The following is a 21,753-nucleotide window of genomic DNA, read 5'->3' as shown; positions in this document are numbered from 1 at the left end:
TAGCAGAGCACTAATTCTACTTTTCTGTAGCGCAGATTAACTGAAAATAACTCTAAGAATAACCCGAATGTGGTTCGCCCCCCCTTTGTTTTTGAAGTATGAAACCAATTTGAACGCCTGTGTTCAAAACCCTGGTATTCTTCCCTGCTTCTCCTTCAAACCAATCTCTTTGACTAACATGTATTTGATTTTTATTACTGTTGGGCCTATGTTAGCAATGAAGTATCAGTGCGTGAATGGACATAGAGTGTGTGTTCTTTGCTACTTCACTTGTATTTCATATTGCACTTAGAGCAGTACTTAATCTCATGAGTTCCTTATATTTCCAGTTGAAGATGAGCAGCCGTCGACACTATCACCCAAAAAAAAGCAGCGAAACGGAGGCATGCGAAATTCACCCAACTCCTCACCCAAACTGATGAGGTAAGACTGTAAGAAACTCATATCTTCATCTCCTTTCTTCCTTCCTTCCTCTTCTCCTCCCCCCACATCAAAAATAAGGGGAAGGGGTGGAAAAAAAAGATTGTTAGATGGTTTCTGAAAGGCTGAAGTATTTATTCTGTCAGCTTGTCAGCAGTTAATGATAGAGCTGAAAAAAATTCTGTCATGAAAAACAGTTTGAAAAGCTGTTTGAAAAATACATAGGCTTTAAAGTCTTAGCTGTCACCCTGTCCTGTCCATGTGTAGTTCTTAAACAGCAGTGGCACTAATGATAGCACTAACCAATCAGGGGAACTCATGTGGTTAGTTTGCCTCAGGCAATTCTCTTCTTGTTGGATTCCCTCTGAGTACTGTTTTCTGTACTTAAGGCCATATGTGAGATGTATCATCACAATCAAAAATGAACCTGAATATTACCTTCCTTTTATCCTGTCGATTGAAATCAAATTTCTGTTAATTGATTTAGACTGATAAAAAAGTCTAATAATCTATGTACTTGCCAAAGCAAAGTTCAAAACTAATGCAGTTTTACTTAGGCTAAAAGCACATTAATTATGAAATACAGGGATTTTTGAGAGGGTAGTATATACTCTAAAAGCGGGTGATGAAAACATCATCTTGTTAGTGATAGTTTTCCCCTGTTGCTATATGTACATTATTTTACACCAGTACGCCTTTGTATAACTATGTAGTTTCCTTCCATAGGACAGATTACCTCTAAGAGATTTGTTAAAACTAGAACTGCAACAAGAAATTGGAATCTACTAAAATAATATGGCATTTGCATTCTGTCTCACTGTGCTTCACCTTTTGCCTGCTCAAGTCAGTCAGAACAGGATCAGATAGGAGACATGGAGTTTTCTACACAGAGGCTGTTGCTGCTCTGGTTTTGCATATCTAAAGTGGCCAGGCTAGAACCTCAGTCCATAATTGTATCCAGAACTAAATGCTGTAGCAGAGATTTTCCACTGCATATATATAAACACACACAGAAAAATGTAAACTTATTTACATATATAAACAGACACATTCGTGCAGTTTGGGGTTTGGGTATATGTATAACTGTAACTGCTCTGCAATCAAAGAGGTTAAGTGAAAAAAATTAATATGAATATATAGTTCTTTCCATATATAAAATCACTCCTGACTTTTATTGTTGACAATGATTTTGTTTCTTTAACGATTCTGGATACAGCTAGGTAATATTCCTTTTTGCGTTTCAGGCAGTAGACTAGAATTTTCTTTGGCCAGTTACAGTAGCATCCATATTTGTTTATTGTTACTGCAATATAGGGCATATTCAAGGACGTAACTTCTACAAGGCGTCTTCATCTCTGTTTAGACTACAGAACCAAAAGTGAGATTGATTCACGGAGGAAAATGCACCCAGCTGTGGCTTTTTTTCCCATTGACCATCTATTTCTGTTAAATGTATCATTAAAAGTTCTCTGCCTTCCTGTTAGCTCAGCGTTGCCCATATGACACTGATTTACATGCTTGTTTACAGTTTATGAGGAAGAATAAAATGAACATACTGGCAAGCTTCTCATTTTTATGGTGCCAGTTGTCATGCTAGCATCATTTTCAATTTACTTACCTTTGGACACTCTTCTTATCTGGTCCTAATAGTTTTAACCACTTAAAGTTTTAAACATGTGGGAGATTCCACCCCCCCCACCCCTCCACCCCCAAATCCTAATTTTGGGGAAGTAGAAATAAAAAGAAAGAGAGGGAGAGAGAGAGAAAAAGCTGAAACATTTGGAGCTGAGCACACTGTCCCTGTTTGCTATGTAAAGTATGCCTCATTTCTTTGATCTTGAGTAATAATAATTCTGGGGAGTTATACTGTTTTCATATGCTTCAAAGCTGTGTCAAAGTTTTGCTGCTTAAGGGTACTTCTTTATTCTATTGGCTCTTGGGTACTGAGATGACAGGTCCTCTGTACTAGGTGCAGGCTTTTTCAAGTTATAGCCTTCAGCAAAACATCAAATTACCAAATACAGGGTAACATACTTCTACACAAATGCCTTTCCTGTAGATATATTATACCATATATATTAAATACTTTAGTGTTACACGGTACATTTTATGTGCAATAGAAAGTGATGGTTTGAGGTAGCCTTAGGGGTACTTTTTTCCACAAGCAGAAAAAGCTAGTGTATACCGTATCAAGTATGGTTTTTACAGGACTTTCTGCCCGAAGGCCTTTGTAAATAAGTAATGATCAACAGATTGGCTGTGGGTTTTTGAAAAGCATGCCTGTGTCAGTTTGCATGATGGGGGAAGATTTTCAAAGTAGAGCCTGCTTTCATTGCCTGCTGAAGAGGGACTGAGGGAGAGTAGTCATCCTGAGCCTGAGCTGTCTGCTCAGTAGCACATCAGAATTGCTAAACACAGGTCGAGCAGCGAGCGGAGAACTTGCCAGGCTTCCAAATCCAGACATTGTTTTCTTCCTCTTCTCCCTTGCTGCTAAATTTATTCACCAGCCCTGTGTTGGCACCCTCAGCCTCTCCCCAGACCCAACTGTCTCTTTGTCTTACCCTTTATCTACACTGACTTTGGTTCAAGGTGCTAAATAAGACAAAGTGGATTGAATCAGAAGAGGACTCTGTTAAGCTTTGTGTGTAATGGCCAAACGCTTTTCTCCTTTCCGATAAACAAAGGTGGGCTGTATTATCTGCTATTTTGTATCCTCGTAAATTACCTAAAGTGACAGGTACTTGCTTTCCTGCCCAGAAATCTTTAGTGTATGTCAGCTGAAAGTACACAAGAGGTAAATCAGCTAAAGCACTGTCATGTCTGTAGCTGATATTTATCTTTGCAATATTTTTCCTAAATTTACTTTAAAAGCTCCTTTTCAAAGCCAACTTCACCCCTGTCCCTCCCACAGAAACAGCTGGCTACTTTGCAGACTTTTCCTCAGCTATGGTCCTGGATCTAGAGGGGGCCTGGAGGACAAGAAGTCTGGAGCACGTAAAGGAGGAATATGTGAAAAGTTCATTTATAAATTGTAATCAGAGTTGTGACTTTAAAATCACTTTCTGAGCAGCCCTACAGTTAAGATAATGTTGAAAATGCTGCGTAGATTGTAGATTTCCACAGTGGCTGGAGCAAATCAGGGAAGAGGGTATTATGCCATGAGATAAAACTTTATGACTTCTGCTATCACTGGAGTAGAACAGAGGACAGAAGCTATATCATACGGATTCCCTGGGACATCATGACAAGAGCTCTGACAGGTGCTTATTTAGACCTGGTCAGAAAGTGGGAATTTTTGAGATTTACTCACACATAAGTAGAAAGCTGTATTACCAAATGTGATCCAGATAGACAGATTGAAGATATCTTTTCAATGTCATCTTTTTGATGTTATTGTCTCTAAATGCCAATAAATTACTAACTGAAATAAATAGATGGTAGGCATACGGATGTTCTTTGTATGCATCACAAATGGTCTAGATTCACATTTAGAAAGTCACTGTTCTAACTGAATCCTGCATCACATCAAATGACATGAGCAGAATCACACTGATGCAATACTGGAAGAATCTAATCAGTCAGAAACAAATCCTTCAAATTCCAGCTATAGCTACAAATGCAAATTAACTAGAAAAATACTCTGCATTGTCATGGTTATTTCTATCTGGTTTACATCAACAGAAGTCCGTCCCATTAAACCCACAAGAACGTGGATATTATTTAAAAATAACTTGAACTCCAACAGGAAAAAAACAGATACTTCTGTGGAGATGTGAACACAAGGACATCCTATTACAAAAAAAAAGTAAAATTTAAATAGGAAGTGGAAAGAAAAGGAAGAAAAGCTATGAGTAGTAGAGTAATCACATATCAGGTCTCCTTCTTCATAAGGCAGAGAAGAAAAGTAGAACCATTTGATGCCTCTGGTGTCATGCAGTGATATCAAGTCACCTGTTCATCATCTCACGGTCACAGCTTTTGATGCATGCTATTGATGAACAGCCACGTTAAATATGAGAAGGCTATATCACCTCAATATCAAATAGCAAAGCTAGTTTAAAAAAAAAAGTGTCATTTTGGATTCCAGAATGACCAGTAAAAATGTAAAAAGCCCTGGATATGAATCAAAAAAGCCACTTAAAAGGATTGTTGCTGGGGCTCAAGTCCGCACTTAATGCTTTGGTAGCTGCTACTGCATGAGTGGAATACACTGACTTGAAGGAAATGTCAGCCCAGCTGAGTCAAACTACCTCTTAATGCACGAACAAATAGCATATGACAGGGCCCAAGGGGCCTGAAGAGCAAACAAATAGTTTGTCCCTGTCCACTCTGAATGTAGTGGTGTAGTTGACATAGGCCTCTAGACAAGTAGCATACTCAGCAAAGGGTCATTATCATTAGTGTCCCTGATCAGATAAGAATCAGAGGCATCAGAGGATGCTGGGTTTTCAGTGTGTTGCCAAGGAGAATTTCGTAAGCCTGAGGATTTTTCTTGATCAAGGATCTAAAATAATTCCCAGCCAAACCATAAAACTTGCTCAGAGACTGTCAAGACCTAGCTAAGTGACACAGAAAAAAGTGAGCTGTTTGGCATACGTTTCCAGAAACCTGATGAGTTTATTTATCTGAAGTTGAGGGGGGAACCTCCTGTCTTTTTTCCAGAAGTTGGATATAATATTCTAAGTATATGAACAGTGGCTGTGCGCATTTATCTCCTCATCCGCCCACCTAGCTACATACACTCAAATGCACACACACATTTCTGCTAGTGCCACTCAGGATGAATTTATATTGCCCCTGCCATTGTAGTGCTGCCCTTCCATGAGCTGAAACTGTGAGGTTTCTCATAGGAACCAAAAAAAGTGATGGGAGGTCTAGAGGGGAACATTTTCTCAAGCGAAAACTGGTAAAATAAGTTCAATCTGATCATTTTCCATGACTCCCCTAAACCAGGCATGAAGGTAAGGTTTGAAGAGGTGAAAGCTCACTGGTTAACCATAATAATGGTTTATATTTATGTCCGTCAGCCTTGGAGATTTCCATCATATACTCTAAAATTTACGTCCTTTGTTAAGGATTTACAAGGCTAACTTTATGCAGTGCTAATATGCAATGATAACTAAGCTGCAACACAACAGGTATTTAAGAGCACATTTCACTTCCTGATTCTGTTTTACAAGTTCATTACAATGAACACGAGCAACAGGAGTAGCTCAGTAATCACTATGTTATCTTAGACCTCTTTTTCACAAGGTTATAGAATGAAATGATTTGAATGATAGGGGGTAGTATATGTTAGCCCTCTGACTGTTGCTACCCTTGGTAGTTGTGTTCTAAACCATGGGAATAAGAACAGTATCAGATTTTTTTTTGAGAGTACTGTGAAATCTTGCACAAGTGTTTTTGAGATGAGAGAGCAGTGTCAGGAAAGAAAAGGAGAATTTTCCAGCAGAAAAAAATCAACAGGCTTTTTTATGAAGTTCAGGGTAACAGAAGATCCACTCAGATCAAGGCAATGGAAAGAAAAAACTCTTTAGCTTTAAACTGGGTTTAAAGAAAAGAATGTATTCTTATAAACTTTGACTTGCGAAAGTGGTAGCTTTTTTCATAAGGCATAAAGCCTACACACTTCATTTAAGTGGCAAAAAACACTCCTATATTTTATGATGCCACTTAACTGTGGGTTTATTTTTTTACAAATAAAAAATTAGTTTTTCAGGTACATTCTTCTACCCCTCAAAGATCGCTAGTTCTGCAGCTTGAGTAGATATAAATGGGAAATATTAAAACTAGAAGACACATTGGCTGTGTGTCTTGTCTCCCCCTCATTAAATTGCTCATATAAAAGTCTAAAACTTAACTATTTTGTTACTTTTCTATGTGAGAGGATTCATACCTAAGAAGCATATTCTGAGCATGTCCTGAGGTGTCAAGATACTTTAATAAGCAAGATTCTTACAGTAAACAGCTCTATATCAGTGTCCTTAGTAGTCTTGATAAATTAACACGAACTCTTCAGTAAGGCTTTTGAGGATAAAAAAAAGCTTCAGTGATATCTGGGCAGAGCAAGAGGGAAGGAAGGAGAATTGTTAGTATACTTAGCACTGTAATTCAGCCTGTAAGCTAGCACAGGGCACTAGGTACCAACCACTGTATTAGATATATTCTTCTTTGTATATTTAGGGAAAAAGTCAGACTGTGAGATTGTGGCCAATATTAGGATAGCTTCTGAATATGACAATGAAAGCATTTAACAGTAAACTGCAGGTTTTGTTTCTCTTGTCACACTGGGTTTTCTTCTCTAAAGCCAGGTGCATCTGGGCACTGAATCCTTACAAGTTTCATTGCTGATTAACCTGTGAAAGGAAAGATCAGTGAGAGTGTCATTAGTGTAACACACATAGGCAACAAATTCTCCTTACAACCTAATGCCATCCACACAGACTACAGAGGGTCACAGGGAATGGCTAATGGTAGCCGACAAATGTTGGGTGTATTAGTCACAAAACATTTGCTGAATTTCATCAGAATGTCGTGACAATCTTCACAGCTAGTCCCAGCGAGCTGCTGGAGTCAGTGGAGTTTGCCTGTGACAAGCCGTCACTCTGTCTTGGTTGAGCTTTATAGCACCAGTCAAAGCAGTCAGAGAAGATTGAAGTGACAGAGGCCCACTGAGTAAATAGTGAAACATGCAGCACATCATGAAATATTCAGCCAGGGTGTAAAAGCTCTAAATGCTTTTTCAATTATTAGCACCTGCACTGGCTGCATACATCTAACACTAACAGCATGTTAATTGCCACAATTTGTTAGGGTAGTTGTAGGAGAAATTTCAATGGCATGAGACATTCTCTAGTGTGTCTTCAATTCCTATCTTACCTTCAGCAAATCCACTCCTTCCTCCTAAAATTAAGTATGTGTGTGCATACACTCACAAACACACATCCACATATAAAGTCAGGTAGGAAAACTCAAAATTCCTGAACCACACACAAACTGAGTTTCAAGACCCTGAATCTTGAGCAGGAGACTGCTAAACATCTTTTTGTGGGCAAAATCCAGGTATATTATTATCTACCTGAGAAAGGCATAATTGCAGACTTTAACAAACACAGGTTAAAGAGGAGTGGTGGTGTTCCCAGGGGTGTTTTGCCATTGATTTTATATAAAGTGAATTTTACTAGAGGGCAGAATAAAAAGTAGCCAAGATGTTGGTTTGCTCATGTGCAAAGATGAACAGATTACAGTTTATTTTCAAACAACAGCAGGGTCCCTACTGGTCATATAGTATTCTTGTTCCCAGTGCTCAACATATGGAGCAGTTCCACTGCAGATCAATGAGGGTATGTTGCTCTAGTGCTCAATTGCATATGAATGATATAGCAAGAGGGTTAAGACAAAGGTGGCAGAATACAAGGGTATGCTAAACAATAGTCATTTAATGAGGCAGCCATTTGGCCCCGAATGGTCTTTTCAGTTCTGTCCATTCCCAGTCATTACTCAAAGTTCCAGACTCAAAAACTCCAAGTAAGTAAGTTTGCAGTAGTTATAAACGTGTGCTAGGAAAGCAGTGCTCTTTAAAATGTAATGTTGACTTCCTCGCAGTAGGTTTGCTGGAAGTAGGATTTATGGTTTTGCTTTAGGCTGTTGTCCTCCAGGCAGGCTTTTTGGGGTTGCAGCTGCAGCATGGCATTTAGCGTCGTTTTCAAGTTTAATTGATCATAAGTGGCATTATATGCTCTTCAAATCCTTGAAAAGATGGTATTTTGCTCTTCATTTTAAGTCATGCATATGTAATATCTGCCATAAGAACCAGAGAAGCTATTTTTAAACTGGGGTTATGGATGAAGGAAATTTAACTTTTGCTCCTCTTCTCCCATGCATGCTACACATGCCTGTCTTTACCTAGCTGGAATGACCAAACGTTTTGGTCATTGCAAGCTGTGAAAGCCAACATCTCAATTAAAACAAACACTATGGATTTTAATTGATAGAAGATGGTTTTCTTCCTATAATTAGAATTTTTCAAGCAGATGACTTTACAGCCCTGGAGAACATAATAGCTGCAGCACTAATACAAGCATTTCTGCAGTAACCTGCCGATGTGACTCAAGCATGGCTTAACAGGGCCATCTTCAAGGGTGAGGGGGGCAGAGAGGCTCTAGAAACATTTAGTCCATGATTTGGCTGTGAGGGCAACAACTGTAATGCTTTCTGTAATATAAATTTTAATGGGAAGAGGGTGTCCAAACCCCTTAGGCAGATTTGACAGCCTTGGCCTCTGTATGTCTGTCTTAATTAATTTTTAGTAGTTGCAAAACAGGTTTAGATCATCAGATTAACGAGAGCGTGTATGTCCAAAGTAGTAATACTATTTTATTACTTTATTACTTCATAAAATGACCACGTTTAAAAAAAGAAAAAAGTCCAAAGATCAATTCAGTTTTTGAGTACATAAACCAGCGTTATCTTCTAACATTTGAGGACAAAGTTGGGCCTTAGTAGTAAACAGTTTTCAACCTCCATAGACATCGTCAGGGATCACTTTACTGAGAATGGAAAATCATTGATTAAAGAGAGATTAAAATAATAGCTTAGACCAGAAGATTTAAATTTAATAAACACACTTATATGTAAAAACCCAGATTCTGAAACACAAAGTGTGGCTAGTCTTACCACAGTTTCCTTCTCAGGCAATAATCCATTCTCCTAGAGTAAAAGTATTACAATAGTATCTATTAGCATACTTTCTTGTTGTGTGTCCTGTTTGCTTCTTTTAAGGCTCCCACTTGCTGTATTCCAAGCAGTGAAGCAGAAGATCCAAACAATTTATCATATTGCAAATAAGTGCAGGTATAGATTTTAAAAAAAAAAAAAAAAAAAAAAAAATATTGCTATTTGTTACCTAAAACTTCAATAGGGAGTTATATCTAATGATTCACGTTCTTTGTCCCTTCCATAGCACACATCTATTTAAACCTAAGATAACTAGAAAATGTAGTGTTGAGATAAATTTCTAATAAATCTTTGGCACAAGCTACTTTGAATATTCCCATTTAGGATGCAAGGCCCTTACCCAAAAGAGAACTATGCTAGGCTTTGAGCACTCACACACTAAAAATTGCCTCATACCTCAAAGCAGTTGACCATAATTTGATGTCAGATATTTGTTATCACCTGCTTTGTTATAAGATTCCTTTCAATTTGTCTCATTTCTGTGACTGGGATTAGAGTATTGCTAAATATTCGTTTGTGTGAAAGCTTCAGATGATGTGTGTAGTTTTAAATCTCAGAGCAGAAGAGAAACACTGAGTAGAAAATTAGAATGTGGCATTTTTTACAAATTGGTTTATTATCGTTTCTCTGATGAAGGGAAAGGGAAAAAGAAAATTCCTTCCTATATGCATCTGATTTCTGAAAGGAAAAGGAGGCGATTTGATCAGTGAACTTGGTTTTTGTTTCAGTTCTCTGCTACGAAAGCTCATGGAGAAATGTCTTGTGAAAGTTTCGGGAAAAAAACCCCAAAACACAAGAACAGAAAGAAAAACATTTCTCAGTGGAAGCTCCTGAAGATTCCTAACCTTTTGGCAAACTCTTATTTTGAAACACATAGCTAACACATTCCATCAGGAAAAATAGCTAGGACAGAGCACCACTAAATGTTGTCTGAACATTAGTACAACCTTCAAATGGAATTGTATCCATGGTTGCAAACCTTACTGTACCACATGCAACTATGAGCAGCAAAGGAATACCCTGTGAACAGCATCACAGTTAGCTCTCAGCCAAGACTACCGTGGCTGCAGCTTGCTGATGAATGGAGTAAGAGAATGCAGACTCTAGATATTTTTCTAGAAATTAAAAAAAAAAACCAGCCAAACCCCCACAACAAAACCCTTTGGTACAGCTTTTGCACCAAGAAGTCACCTCGGCTTCCCACAAAAGAGGGAGCATGCTTGTGCAAGGCCTTTCATTATTAAACCTGGAGTAGGGTCAGAGACTCCAGGTGGTCCCCTAGAGACTCCTCTGCTGCCAGTTGGTTGATAATGAAATGCACTGAACTGTATCTCTGTTGAGTGAACGTAAAAAACTTTGAAAACATAGTGTTTCTTTTTCGAGATGAGTCTGACTTATACCTTTGCCATGTAGTACATTGCTTTTTCTTAAACCATCAAAAGATTGTGGTTTAAATGGAACATTGTATTAATAGTTCTTGTAAGCCACTTTGTATGGAGTTGACCATATGTGGTGTGGTCATGTATGGTTTGAGTGAAATGAATGAGAAATTTCCACTGATTTCAATGGATATATAATCAGTGGCTATAAAATTACACAAATTAATCAGCCTGACATAATTAGAGATTATACCTTTCTTAGGCATGCAAACATAACTGTTTTAAGCGTGGTAACTTATTGTACTATATTCAGGGTAAATTAACCCATATTATACACAGTGTTCAAAGTCTGCTTTAGTAGACAATGCAGAAGAGAGGTTCTTAGCACAGTCTGCTGGCTCATATGCCTTAAACGCAGTAAACTCCTGTTTTGAGAGTTCAGCCAATATAGGCATTTCTTTAACAGGCTTCAAAAGGCAAACTGCTTTAAAATTTGGCTACCTGTCTCAGAGTACTTACCATATTCCTACATTGCAAATATTTTCTTCTTTGAAATGTTACAATTCTGTATCAGGATATTTCAAGCATTCATGACAAAAACCTTAAGTAAGGACTGTAGTTTTGCCAGAGAAAGCTCTGTTCCCTCCTTGAATTTAAGATTTAAGGATCAGTTTACCCTGTGCCTTGTAAACAGGGTCCTCCTCCTAATGCCACTGTACAATGCAATCACTTAGGGGTCCTCACTAGCATCTGAGAGTGTTGGAGTCACTTAGTACTTAGCTTAATGTTTGATTTTAGCATATATATTAAAGAACTGTATGTGTCTGTGCTTAGATGTAACTATATAGCTGGAGAGCAAGTTTATAAAACTGTCTTTTATTTGCTTCTCCTTTGAGAAGCCTTGTGCTTTAAAATCTTGCTGCAAAAACACTTAGAAGGTTATCACAGGTAGAGTTGTCAGAGAAAATGGACATTGTTGTTTGGTATTAAAATCATGTATTCCAGATGTGGGCATTTGTTAGTCAGTCTGCTCTAAAATGACATACTGTTGAATCTTTAAAGGGCTTCAGTTTGGGAAGGCAAAATATGATTGGGCAAATTGCTAAAATATTTAAAGTGCAGCCTGTTAAAGCTTTTACTGCGAAGAGCATCACGTCAGAAGTTGTATGTGGTAAAAGCAAGTAATTGGCTTTCCATACTTCTGCCAGTCAGTCAGCATGGGGCTCTGTTCCTATCCCTTCTACTTCATTGCAGATGCTAGTAGCAACTCCGCTTTATTTTGAGGGGTGGGACTGGAAAGAAAAAAAACTTTTAAGGATGTGATGGTATCAGAAAGCCCTGTTTAAAATTAAATGGTTATTGGTGTAGAAAGAGTATAGAAAATCATCGAAACTGCACCCAAAATTTAAAAATCAACTTTTTTTTCTTTTCAACTTTTGTTTAAAAGTGCCTGCATTGAAAGCATGTTGAAGTGTAAATACATTTCATTTTTTTACTTTTATCCCTCTTTGTACACAGCTCTTGGGATATCTTTCCATCCATAATTCATAATATTTTCCACTTATGTTGTCCTCAACTTGTTTTTCCCCAGGCATGACCCCTTGTTAATTCCTGGCAACGAGCAGATTGACAATATGGATGCCAATGTGAAAAAATATGACTCTACAGGGATGTTTCATTGGTGTCCACCCAAGGACATTGAAAAGGTCATTTTGGTAGGTATTGATGATAAGTTGTGTTTGGAAAGAAGTTATTTCAACCATAGAACTGAGGTCTAATGGATTAATAAATTAATCTCTACTACCATGACATCCAGCGTATTGAAATCAGAAACACAGTGTGGTGAAATTGAAGCTAGCATTTTGGTTAAAGAATTATGATTATATAAATCTGTATACCAAGTGCAACAATAAAAATTGGTCCAAAATAGAGAATTACTTTTTCATAAGCTGAAATTTGCATATTTGGTTTAAATCTTTAGAGAATTAAGTTTAGAAATATTTAAATATTTTCATACCCCATTTATCTCTTTACACAAGGCAGTAGTGATTCTAATACAGGCAAGTGTTGCTTTGCATTATCTCTTATTTATTGATGTGAATTTTGCTCTCTTAGAACTTCTCTCTCAATTTCCAACATTTCAAGATGCCCAAATAGGCCAGAGTAAGTAGTACTACTACTCTGCCTTTCTAGCATGTTGCAGTGAGCCTAGTCTATGTTTGTTTCGTTTGTTTAACTGGGGAAACCATCAAACTGACTCAAGTCATTAAAAATAATTAGAAGGCCTATCACAGTCTATTTTGCTCGGTGAAAGTTTGTGCCACTTGTGTTCATGTACTCATACCTAAGAGTAACAAGTAACTAACTCCAGATCTCATATGCAAAACTGGTGATATTTGAAATGAACTCCCTGGTGGATCTTCACTTTGTCACACTTCATAAAGCTTTTCCTGAGCCTGCTCTCATGGATTTTCCTGCACTGTGGCGTGGTACAGCCGCTGATGGTGACAGCCCCGGTTTATTCTAGCAATCAGGGGTTAAAACCTTGTCTCCACTTCTCCTCAGGGGTTTCTGTAATAACCGTGACATTGCCTGGAATTGCAATATTGGTGTTTAAACAGGCAAGCAAGTAAATTCCAAATTCTAGAAACTGAGCTGTGAGACAGAGTTTCGCTGAACAGCTTCAAATAGTATGGATTTATATGTATTCAACAGGCAAGGAGGGGCAGCCCTGCTGAACAATACTTTGTGATAGAGATAGAAATCTGCCTTCATGCTCTAAAAACATTTTAGCGGACAGCCTTTACATGTTGTCCCACTTTGAAAAGTGTTTCACCAAAAATGGTGCTGTGGAGTGCCTTATTTATCATCTCTTGGTGATGCCGTGTCAGATTTTCCCCCTACTAGCCTGTGAATCTGTAAGTCTGGCCAGGTTCTTTCTGCTTCATGCATCACCACCAATAAAGACACTGCCAGCAAAATGCTTCCCTACACCTTTTCAAACTCACAGTCCACAATTTATGTCTATATTCATATCCATGCAAATTAAACATTGTCCTTAGAGACCACACAAGTACAAATTAGTACATAATTTGAAGATGATGGGATTTCCCAGGTTGTCTTCTAATTGACACTTGATGATACCTCAATCAGAAAAGACTTCATTTTTCTGCCCAAGGTCTGTTTTGGCTCTGTGAGATTCTAGCAGTATCAGGTAGTAAGACCTTTTTTTGACATACAGTCAAATGTAGGTGGCTACATACAGATCGATGACTATAGAGTGACATTTTTTACATAATTTCTTTCAAGACTTGGTCTCTGTCTTGTAAAGTCTGAGTATTCCAGACCCATAGGCAGAGGCATGGGACAACTTATATGCTTCACTTGAGCATTCGCTCATGTCTTCTGCTGTTTGAAGGGCCAAGACCACTCTCTTGGTAGAGTTGTATGAAAATGAGTGTAATTGCCCCAGAGAAAATGAAAGCTCATCTATTTTTCAACTGATGAGAAAACTTCTAATCAGTCCATTCTTCTTGCATAGTGAACACCTCTGCTGCATATTCCAATCTGTATTGCACATTGTCATGCTTCCATAATTTAGAAAAAGGACGTATACTATGGATAAGTGAGGGGAAAATTTTGCAGTTCACCATTGTCTTAGTTTTATTCATTGGCAAAACTTCTATGTAATGGTACTGAGCGTACAACTTCTTGGCAATATGATATCAGTGGATCTGCAGCTACTTGATGGAGTGCAATAATGCTAAGACTGGCTCCAGAAATGAAGGTCATTTTTTCCTAATGACTTTATTTAATCATCTTGGTGTTTGAGTTGCCTGCTCAACTGACATTACCACTGATGAAATTAGTGCAAAAATTTATTCTTGTCACTGAGACAAGAAGATAATTCTGAACATCATTCAAATGTTCTCCATGAGACTTTTTTCTTTCTATCTGTTTAACAACTCAGAAAGTCTAGTAGGCCTGAAAAGTTAGTATTATTCACAATCTTGCACACTAGTTTTTTCTTACTGGGAGAAGCTCTGTGGAGTATGGTGGGCATCCATTGTAAAGCAGAGCAGTGTAGAGCGTTCTTTGATTGCTTCTCAGGGTAGTAGCAGCTTGTCCTAAAATGAGAACTTTGACTCTAAGAGAATATGGTCCTCAATTCACAAGATGTGTGTAATACCACAAGGCCTTACTAAGACCATTGAGCACTCGCATTTTCCTTTTCAAATTGGTCCTGAAAAAAACCCACTAGTGATTCGTCAGCTAAGGCATGGTTTTGCATCTCTTTTCTATAATCCTGCTAATGGCTAAATGCATAGTAGGTCAAATTCTGTTCTTAGGTAAACCCATAGTACTTTGATTGTAACCAGAGTCTTAATCCACATGTGTAGAAACATACACAGGACCAGAATTCGGTCCAGTACAATGTCTTCCTGAATACTGAAGGATTTGCAAACAGGAACGAAATTTTCTTCTGCTGAGCACGTTTAATGAAGGATAAATAAGGGTAAAATGAACAGCTATTATCAGACCGCTTCTTTGTGCATGAACAATATTGACAGTTGTGTTTTTCCTGGTTTAAAACTCAATATATGATTTAAGCTTCCCTTTGTTTCATTTCTCCCTTGTCTTTTTGTTTTGTTTTTTTTTTTAGACTCGAAGTGAAGCAGCGATGACAGTTTTAAGTGGGCATGTAGTCGTTTGCATATTTGGGGATGTTAAATCTGCTTTGATTGGATTAAGAAATTTAGTGATGCCATTACGAGCCAGCAACTTTCACTACCATGAACTCAAACACATTGTGTTTGTGGGTTCACTTGAATACCTGAGAAGGGAATGGGAGACACTGCATAACTTCCCCAAGGTTTCAATCTTGCCTGTAAGTCCAAAGCCATGTTATTGATACTTTCTTATTTAGGACACCAACTGGACAGATTCATATTGACTTTGATCTTAGGCTTTTTTACTTTTGTCTGCTTATAGGCCTGAGGACTTAGATTTTCCCTTTACTATGTCTATGAAAACAGAGCCCTGTGAGACCTTATTAGAAGATATTTGCCGCAGTGTTTGGTTCCTCGTCATCCTCATCGGATGAATTTCAGCTGCTATCAAATGTATTAGCTGTGTTATATATCGAACATTCACTGTAGTGCACTGCATGTAGCCAGTTCTGATGTTGTGATTTCCCTGACAGAATGACAGTAGTTATTTATGACATTATTTATGTATATATACCCACAAAACCTTTGAAAAAAATTAGTGTTACTCTATCTACATAATACCTATCTATCTTCATAAAAACTTACTGTAGGTTGGCCTGCTTTATGATGAACATTGCCATAGCATTTCAGTTCAGATACCTGCCATACTCACGTATGGAAGTACAGCAAAACCCTGACCCTTTTGAAATCGACAAAAAGCTCCTATTGATTTTAGTAGGGACAACCACTAAAACCACAATTCGGAGGTCCTTTTTCTCCTATATATCATTATCATTCACTCATGTTCCCAAAATGTAGAAACACAAGCTCCAGGACAAACAGATGAAGCCCTCCAAGCTAGTGATATTAGGTGGTCATAGCTATAAATGACCCACAAAGATGTAGGCAGGAGGGAAACAAGCCCATGGTATAAGTACGAAAGAGAATGCTCTGTACGTTACAGAATAAAGTTAGTTTGGATGTTTTTATCAGAATGAAAAATTATGAATTTACCGGTTCTTAATAATTACATTTCAGCAGTTAAAAATAAATAAATCAATGATGGATGTAACCTAAACTGAATATTTGGGAAAATAGCTATAGAATGGAAAGATTGCCTTCACTTTTTGATTAATTCAGGCTGTAGGTCTTTGTTACTGTAAATGCAGTTTTAGAGTTCCCTTGGCTTTTTTCTGTAAACTGATCCAACAGATGGTGTCACAAGATTCTCTGCTGTCACAAAAATGGTGTCAATATCAGATTTGGTCAGTTAATATCATCCTCTTCCTGCCAATCCCTTTTAATTCCAGTCACTTTGAAGGCTAAAGACTAAGGAATCAGAATTAAATTAATAATACTGTTGAACTGTGGAGCAGAATAGAATCCAGCTACTACTTCCAAACTATCCAGTATATGATGTGTATCCATTATTACATGCGTATTTGTAAAGTTTTGATTCTGAATTCTGAAGAGGCATTAAGGAAATGTACACCACCTTTACATTCCCCAATCAGTTTGCACCCAAATTTAGAATAGTTTTGGACTAATTTCAACTTAAACAGCTTAAATAGTTAATGCACCTTTATAAATACAGAATATATAAAGGAATTGTATCTTACACAGTAATCAAGGGTGCTGAAAACCACACAGACTTCATTACTGCTTTTTCTTTTTTTTTTTTTTTCCCAGCCTATCTGGTTCAAAATAGTGATATAAAGTTAAAAATATCAGCATTATTCTGATCTAATTATACTAATTTAAAAGTCTACAAAAGTTTCTGAGATCATACTGTTAGGAATCATGTGTTAAAGGGAGGCCGCTCAAACTCATTTCCTACTTCTCTGTGCTTTGGTTCACAAGGTAAAACTTGCTGCTGATATCTGATGGGGATGTGGTTACAGCTGAATATAAAACCATTTGTTCTGGTTTAAAAAAAAAAAGTGGAAATTTCCTTTAAAGTCTGTATTAAAAGAGGCATTTAAGCTGCTGAGTAAACTCTTAAAAAGTAGGCAAATGCCAATTTTAAATATCCTCAGGCAGCCTTAATTCTGTCCTTTGCATAAAATCATTAGGAGTAAGCCTTTAATTAATTACATGATTGCATATTATTTTTCCCCACAGGAATCCTGCTTCACTTGGTGCATAGTACAGACACAAAGGGCAGAATTAAAGTGGCAGGAATAATCATCTCCTAACTTTTGAGTACTTTATAACTAAATCATATCTGTTTGATATATACTGTTTTCCACAAGGTTTCATGCCTCAAATTATTGAAAGTAACGTGGAATAGTCAGGCTGGTATCTGAAACTAGGTGGCAATCACTGAATAAGAATTGAGCTCTGCCTTCACTTTGTGCATTTTAAATTCACTTTTGCATTGAATATTCTCAGTGGAGTTCAGGAGACGTTCACCATGAGTGATCAGGAGATGGAGGAGTAGGGTCTTGACTTGGTTTTATGAAAGTCGCTGTGTGACAAGGGGACAGCTTAGTCTCCTCATCATCATTAGGGTCTTTGGGTACCAAACCATGTGAGGCAGCAGAGCAGAATCTAGTTTCCATAAAAAAATCTTTTTTTTCCTGGACCTTGCAGCCCCTGTGACATAGACTTAATATTCTGTAGCTAGAGATGTGGACTGTTGGATGTGAAAGGCAAATGTTATCGTTAAACAAAACATAATGGGCTAAGTGTCATGTCTTGGTTGTGTTAACTATGAAAAAAAACCATGGACTGCCACAAAGTTTCATTTTAATTATTGCATTCTCTGATTGAGAATTGTGGAAGCAGGGAATGTTGCATGAGTTGTGCCCATTAAGATAAAGTCTTGTTTCTGTTTCAAAGGGTTTAATCACACAACTTTGAAGATCAGTGTGTTTTCCTTCTAGAAGCGCCAAAAACATGCATTGAAAAGGATTAACCTTTTTTGTGTATTGCTTCAGGTAGAAAAAAATAGCTTTATCCTGATTGCATTTCAAATGTGTAGGACACATAATGCTTTCCTGTTTAAATTGCTATTCTTTTGCCCAAGACCATTGTGACTTGGTAGTAGATAAATAGACATTTAAAACACACCCCTTGTTATATTCAGAGAGCCAGAGGTTGCCACATGATAGCAACTTAAATCAAGACAATTTCAAGTCACCGATGAGATGTAGAATGCTGGCATTATTCCTGTTCCTTGTTTGTTAGTAATAGCTTGACTGAGTATTGAGACTGAACCTAAAATGCTGCCATCAGCACCAACTACCCTTTAGATTAGCACACATCTCCTATTCCCTGGCACATAGTTAGACCAGCTTAATGTCAGAGCATAAAAAAGATACTTGTTAAATAATTTCCCAAAGCTCCTTCTCAATCTTTAATTTGTTTTTCTTTTTTTTCCTCTCCTGCTCGTTCCCCCCCCCCCTTTTTTTTCTCTGTGCCGAAGGGTACGCCATTAAGTCGGGCTGATTTAAGGGCTGTCAACATCAACCTCTGCGACATGTGCGTTATCCTGTCAGCCAATCAGAATAATATTGATGATGCTTCGCTGCAGGACAAGGAATGCATCTTGGCGTCACTCAACATCAAATCTATGCAGTTTGATGACAGCATTGGGGTCTTGCAGGCTAATTCCCAAGGTAAGGACTGCCCTATAATACTTCTCTGCAGTGCCTACAGGGGACAGGACCTGGCAGGAAGAATATCCCTCACTCAGTAATTCAAAGAGCCCTACATCAGCTTGCTTGACAGTTAAACCTGCTGATTGGTATGATGGCTTTTAAAGGGACAGTCACGTAGTTTCTCTGCTACATCACAAAGCACATCTTGCAGAGGAAAAATGAATCAACATGAAACTGGCATTTTTTCTCATTTTAAAATTTTCCTAAAAAATATATAAAATCATTGTTTTCTCACCCTGCCCTGCTCTGTGGCTTTCATACCAGTGCAGTTGCTGTTATATAGCCAAAGCTAACTCATACTCATTCTGGAATACCTGAAGCTTCTGTCTAACAAGATTTCTTTTTTGCGTAAAGCACATGGCAACCACAGAGAAAAAGAGCTGAGTAATACAAGCCAAAAAGTAAACTAAAAAGAACAAGAATTTTAAATTATCTTTACAGTTCCTGTGCCTTCTTGCTCATAAAGCCACTTATTAAAGTGGCTTGCTCATAAAGCCAGCATTAACTCAAAGCTGATTTCTTCCCATGGTTTGACATGTACTCATCCCATTTAAGGACACTGAACAAAATCCTTTCGTCTTTGCTGAGAGTAGGGGACTGATTCATAGGTAGCTATTTTACACCAACTGTGCCTGTGCAAAGCAGCTGCAAAGCAGTCATAAGCACCCTGGCAAAGACTATCTGTGTAAAAACAATCATCTTCCCATCTCTGAAGGGTCTTGCAGCTTATGCAGCTGAAGTCCTACCTTTGATAAACCTATTAAGTGCTGCAGTAAATATTCCCTCTGGATCTAGCCCTGCTATAAATGTAGGTGTAGAAAGGATAGTGCTTTGGTCTGCAACTTCCCTGTGAGCCTGACCTAGAGATAGTTTTCCCTCAAGGACTGTGAGAACTAAGATTAAGTTCAGTTTTTCCTCCTTACACTCTAATCAGGAAATAGGAATTATGAGCCAAAAATCAGAGGCAGTGGTGTAACTTCTTGAATACAGAAACTTCTTGAAAGTGGAAAATTCTTTCTTAGAATCAGCAATAAAACTATGGAATTTAATACTGGAATTAAATTGTACCAGGAAACTAAAAGTTTGAAATTTTCAAAGTCTGGTTGGATAGGTCTCTGGATAACAAGTAGATTTAGAGAAGAAGAGGAAGGAAGTGTTTTTTCAATCCCATGGGTGTTTGAAGTTTCAAATCTGTGGCCTGAGAGCAATACAACCCCAAATATTTTAGAGTTCTTCCCTTAAGAATTTGTGAGACTGACTTATTCACACTATAACTTATACTCATGATTAGAAAACTCATTGCAGAAGTGGAAGACAGGCATGGAGGTTCCTTGTTTTGCTGATTTAGACCTGTGATTTGAAATTTTGTATCTCAAAACCAAATGTGTACTTTCACTACCAGGCTATTGGCTATTCTTTGGTGGGTGTCTCTCAGTCTCCTGTCACACACGTAATTAAAATCATCAAGAAATAGAATCTGTTTGTCTCACCCCTTTCCTCCCTTCCTTCCTGTTCTTAAGCATGGGCAGTCAGAGAATTTCCTTATTCTGCCTTTGCTCAGAGGTTAGTGATATTTCCAACGCTTGGCTGTTGTATTTTACCTCTGGGAGTACACTGGATCTTAGACTATCCCTGAATGAGGATGGAAAAACCTGGCAATGTAACAGTCTTGTGCACCACATAAACACCTGTAATTTTTTACTCTCCATCCTTGGACATATTCAAGACCTGACTGCATAAAGCCCTGAAGAACCTGATCTGACCTCATAGCTGACCCTGCTTTGAGCAGGCACTCAGACTAGAGACCCTCTGATGTCCTTTCCAGCCTGAATTGTTCTATGATTCTATAATATCCAGGTTGCTGCTACAGCATAGCCCCTGTAGGTCAGGAAGTATAGACTGGGCCCATGGTCCAAATCCCTTCAGCCCTATTCAATGTTGCTGGTGCAGAGAAGCAGAGGCACAATAGGTTAGCACATACTTAGAAATTTTGGACATTTATTTCTTCAGGTAAATATCAGTCGGCATGTAAAAAAAAAGGTGGCTCTTTCTGTAGCTTTGCTGGGGAAACAGGGCATAACATAACGCAGGTAACCAGCAGCCTCTTTTAGTTGGGAGCACTGACTAGGAAGGGGTTCTTCTAAAATCAGTTGCTTCAGAAAATAATTATCTTCCCAGTAAATTATCTGCTTATGGTATCCACAACTCCTGAATTGGTTGCATTGCTTTCAGTACAGTAAATTTTCTTGAAAGCCCTTGAATACAATGGTTAGACTGTCAGAAGCAATTAGATCAGTAGATAGCACAAACTTTCCTAGAAGTTATATCCAATGTGACATTTTTGTCTATGAAATGCAGCTTTAACGTATGGTGGACAGAACTATCATGACAATTATATAAACCAGGTGATTCAACTTTTGCTGGTCAACAAGCAGCACACTAGAACCACTTCACAGCTCCTTACTGGCAATTAAGTACCTTTATTTACAGAGTGAGTTGTCATTTTACTTTTGCTTAAACATTTGTGTATTATTTGACATACTTATTTATCCTTAACACATTAGCTGGTACAAACCTTAAGTATTGCCAATCTGAATTTTTCTAGATCTGAATGTATGATTTTGAATTAAGACATTCCTCACCAACAGCATCCTTTGAAAGAGTGTTCTGTGCTGTTCTTTTATGTGACTCCTATTACTGATCATAGGAAACACTGACATTAGAAAATCTGGGTGTGTGGAAGAATGTCAGTTGACCTGTGACAGGGTGTTGAAAAGAGAAAAAACAAAACAAAACATGTGAACAGCCTGAGAAACATATGGACTAAACTGTGAGATTTTTGATGAG

The 21,753-nt window shown here is 37.9% G+C and overlaps 1 protein-coding gene across 12 annotated transcripts in view; it reads left to right on the top strand.

Annotated features, from left to right (window-relative positions):
• Positions 1-21,753, top strand: part of KCNMA1 (potassium calcium-activated channel subfamily M alpha 1) — a 520,079-nt gene that overhangs the window by 452,055 nt on the left and 46,271 nt on the right. For all 12 annotated transcript variants that reach the window (XM_050898974.1, XM_050898968.1, XM_050898969.1 and 9 more), the window contains 4 exons: positions 330-423; positions 12,127-12,250; positions 15,199-15,423; positions 18,672-18,864. In XM_050898974.1, coding sequence (XP_050754931.1) covers positions 330-423; positions 12,127-12,250; positions 15,199-15,423; positions 18,672-18,864 — 636 coding nt within the window. The remainder of the gene's footprint in view (positions 1-329; positions 424-12,126; positions 12,251-15,198; positions 15,424-18,671; positions 18,865-21,753) is intronic.

The sequence above is a fragment of the Gymnogyps californianus genome, chromosome 6 (genome assembly GCF_018139145.2).
Source record: "Gymnogyps californianus isolate 813 chromosome 6, ASM1813914v2, whole genome shotgun sequence".
Classification (NCBI taxonomy): domain Eukaryota; kingdom Metazoa; phylum Chordata; class Aves; order Accipitriformes; family Cathartidae; genus Gymnogyps; species Gymnogyps californianus.
The sequence above is the reverse complement of the archived record's forward strand: the minus strand, read 5'-3'. Positions and strand labels throughout refer to the sequence as shown.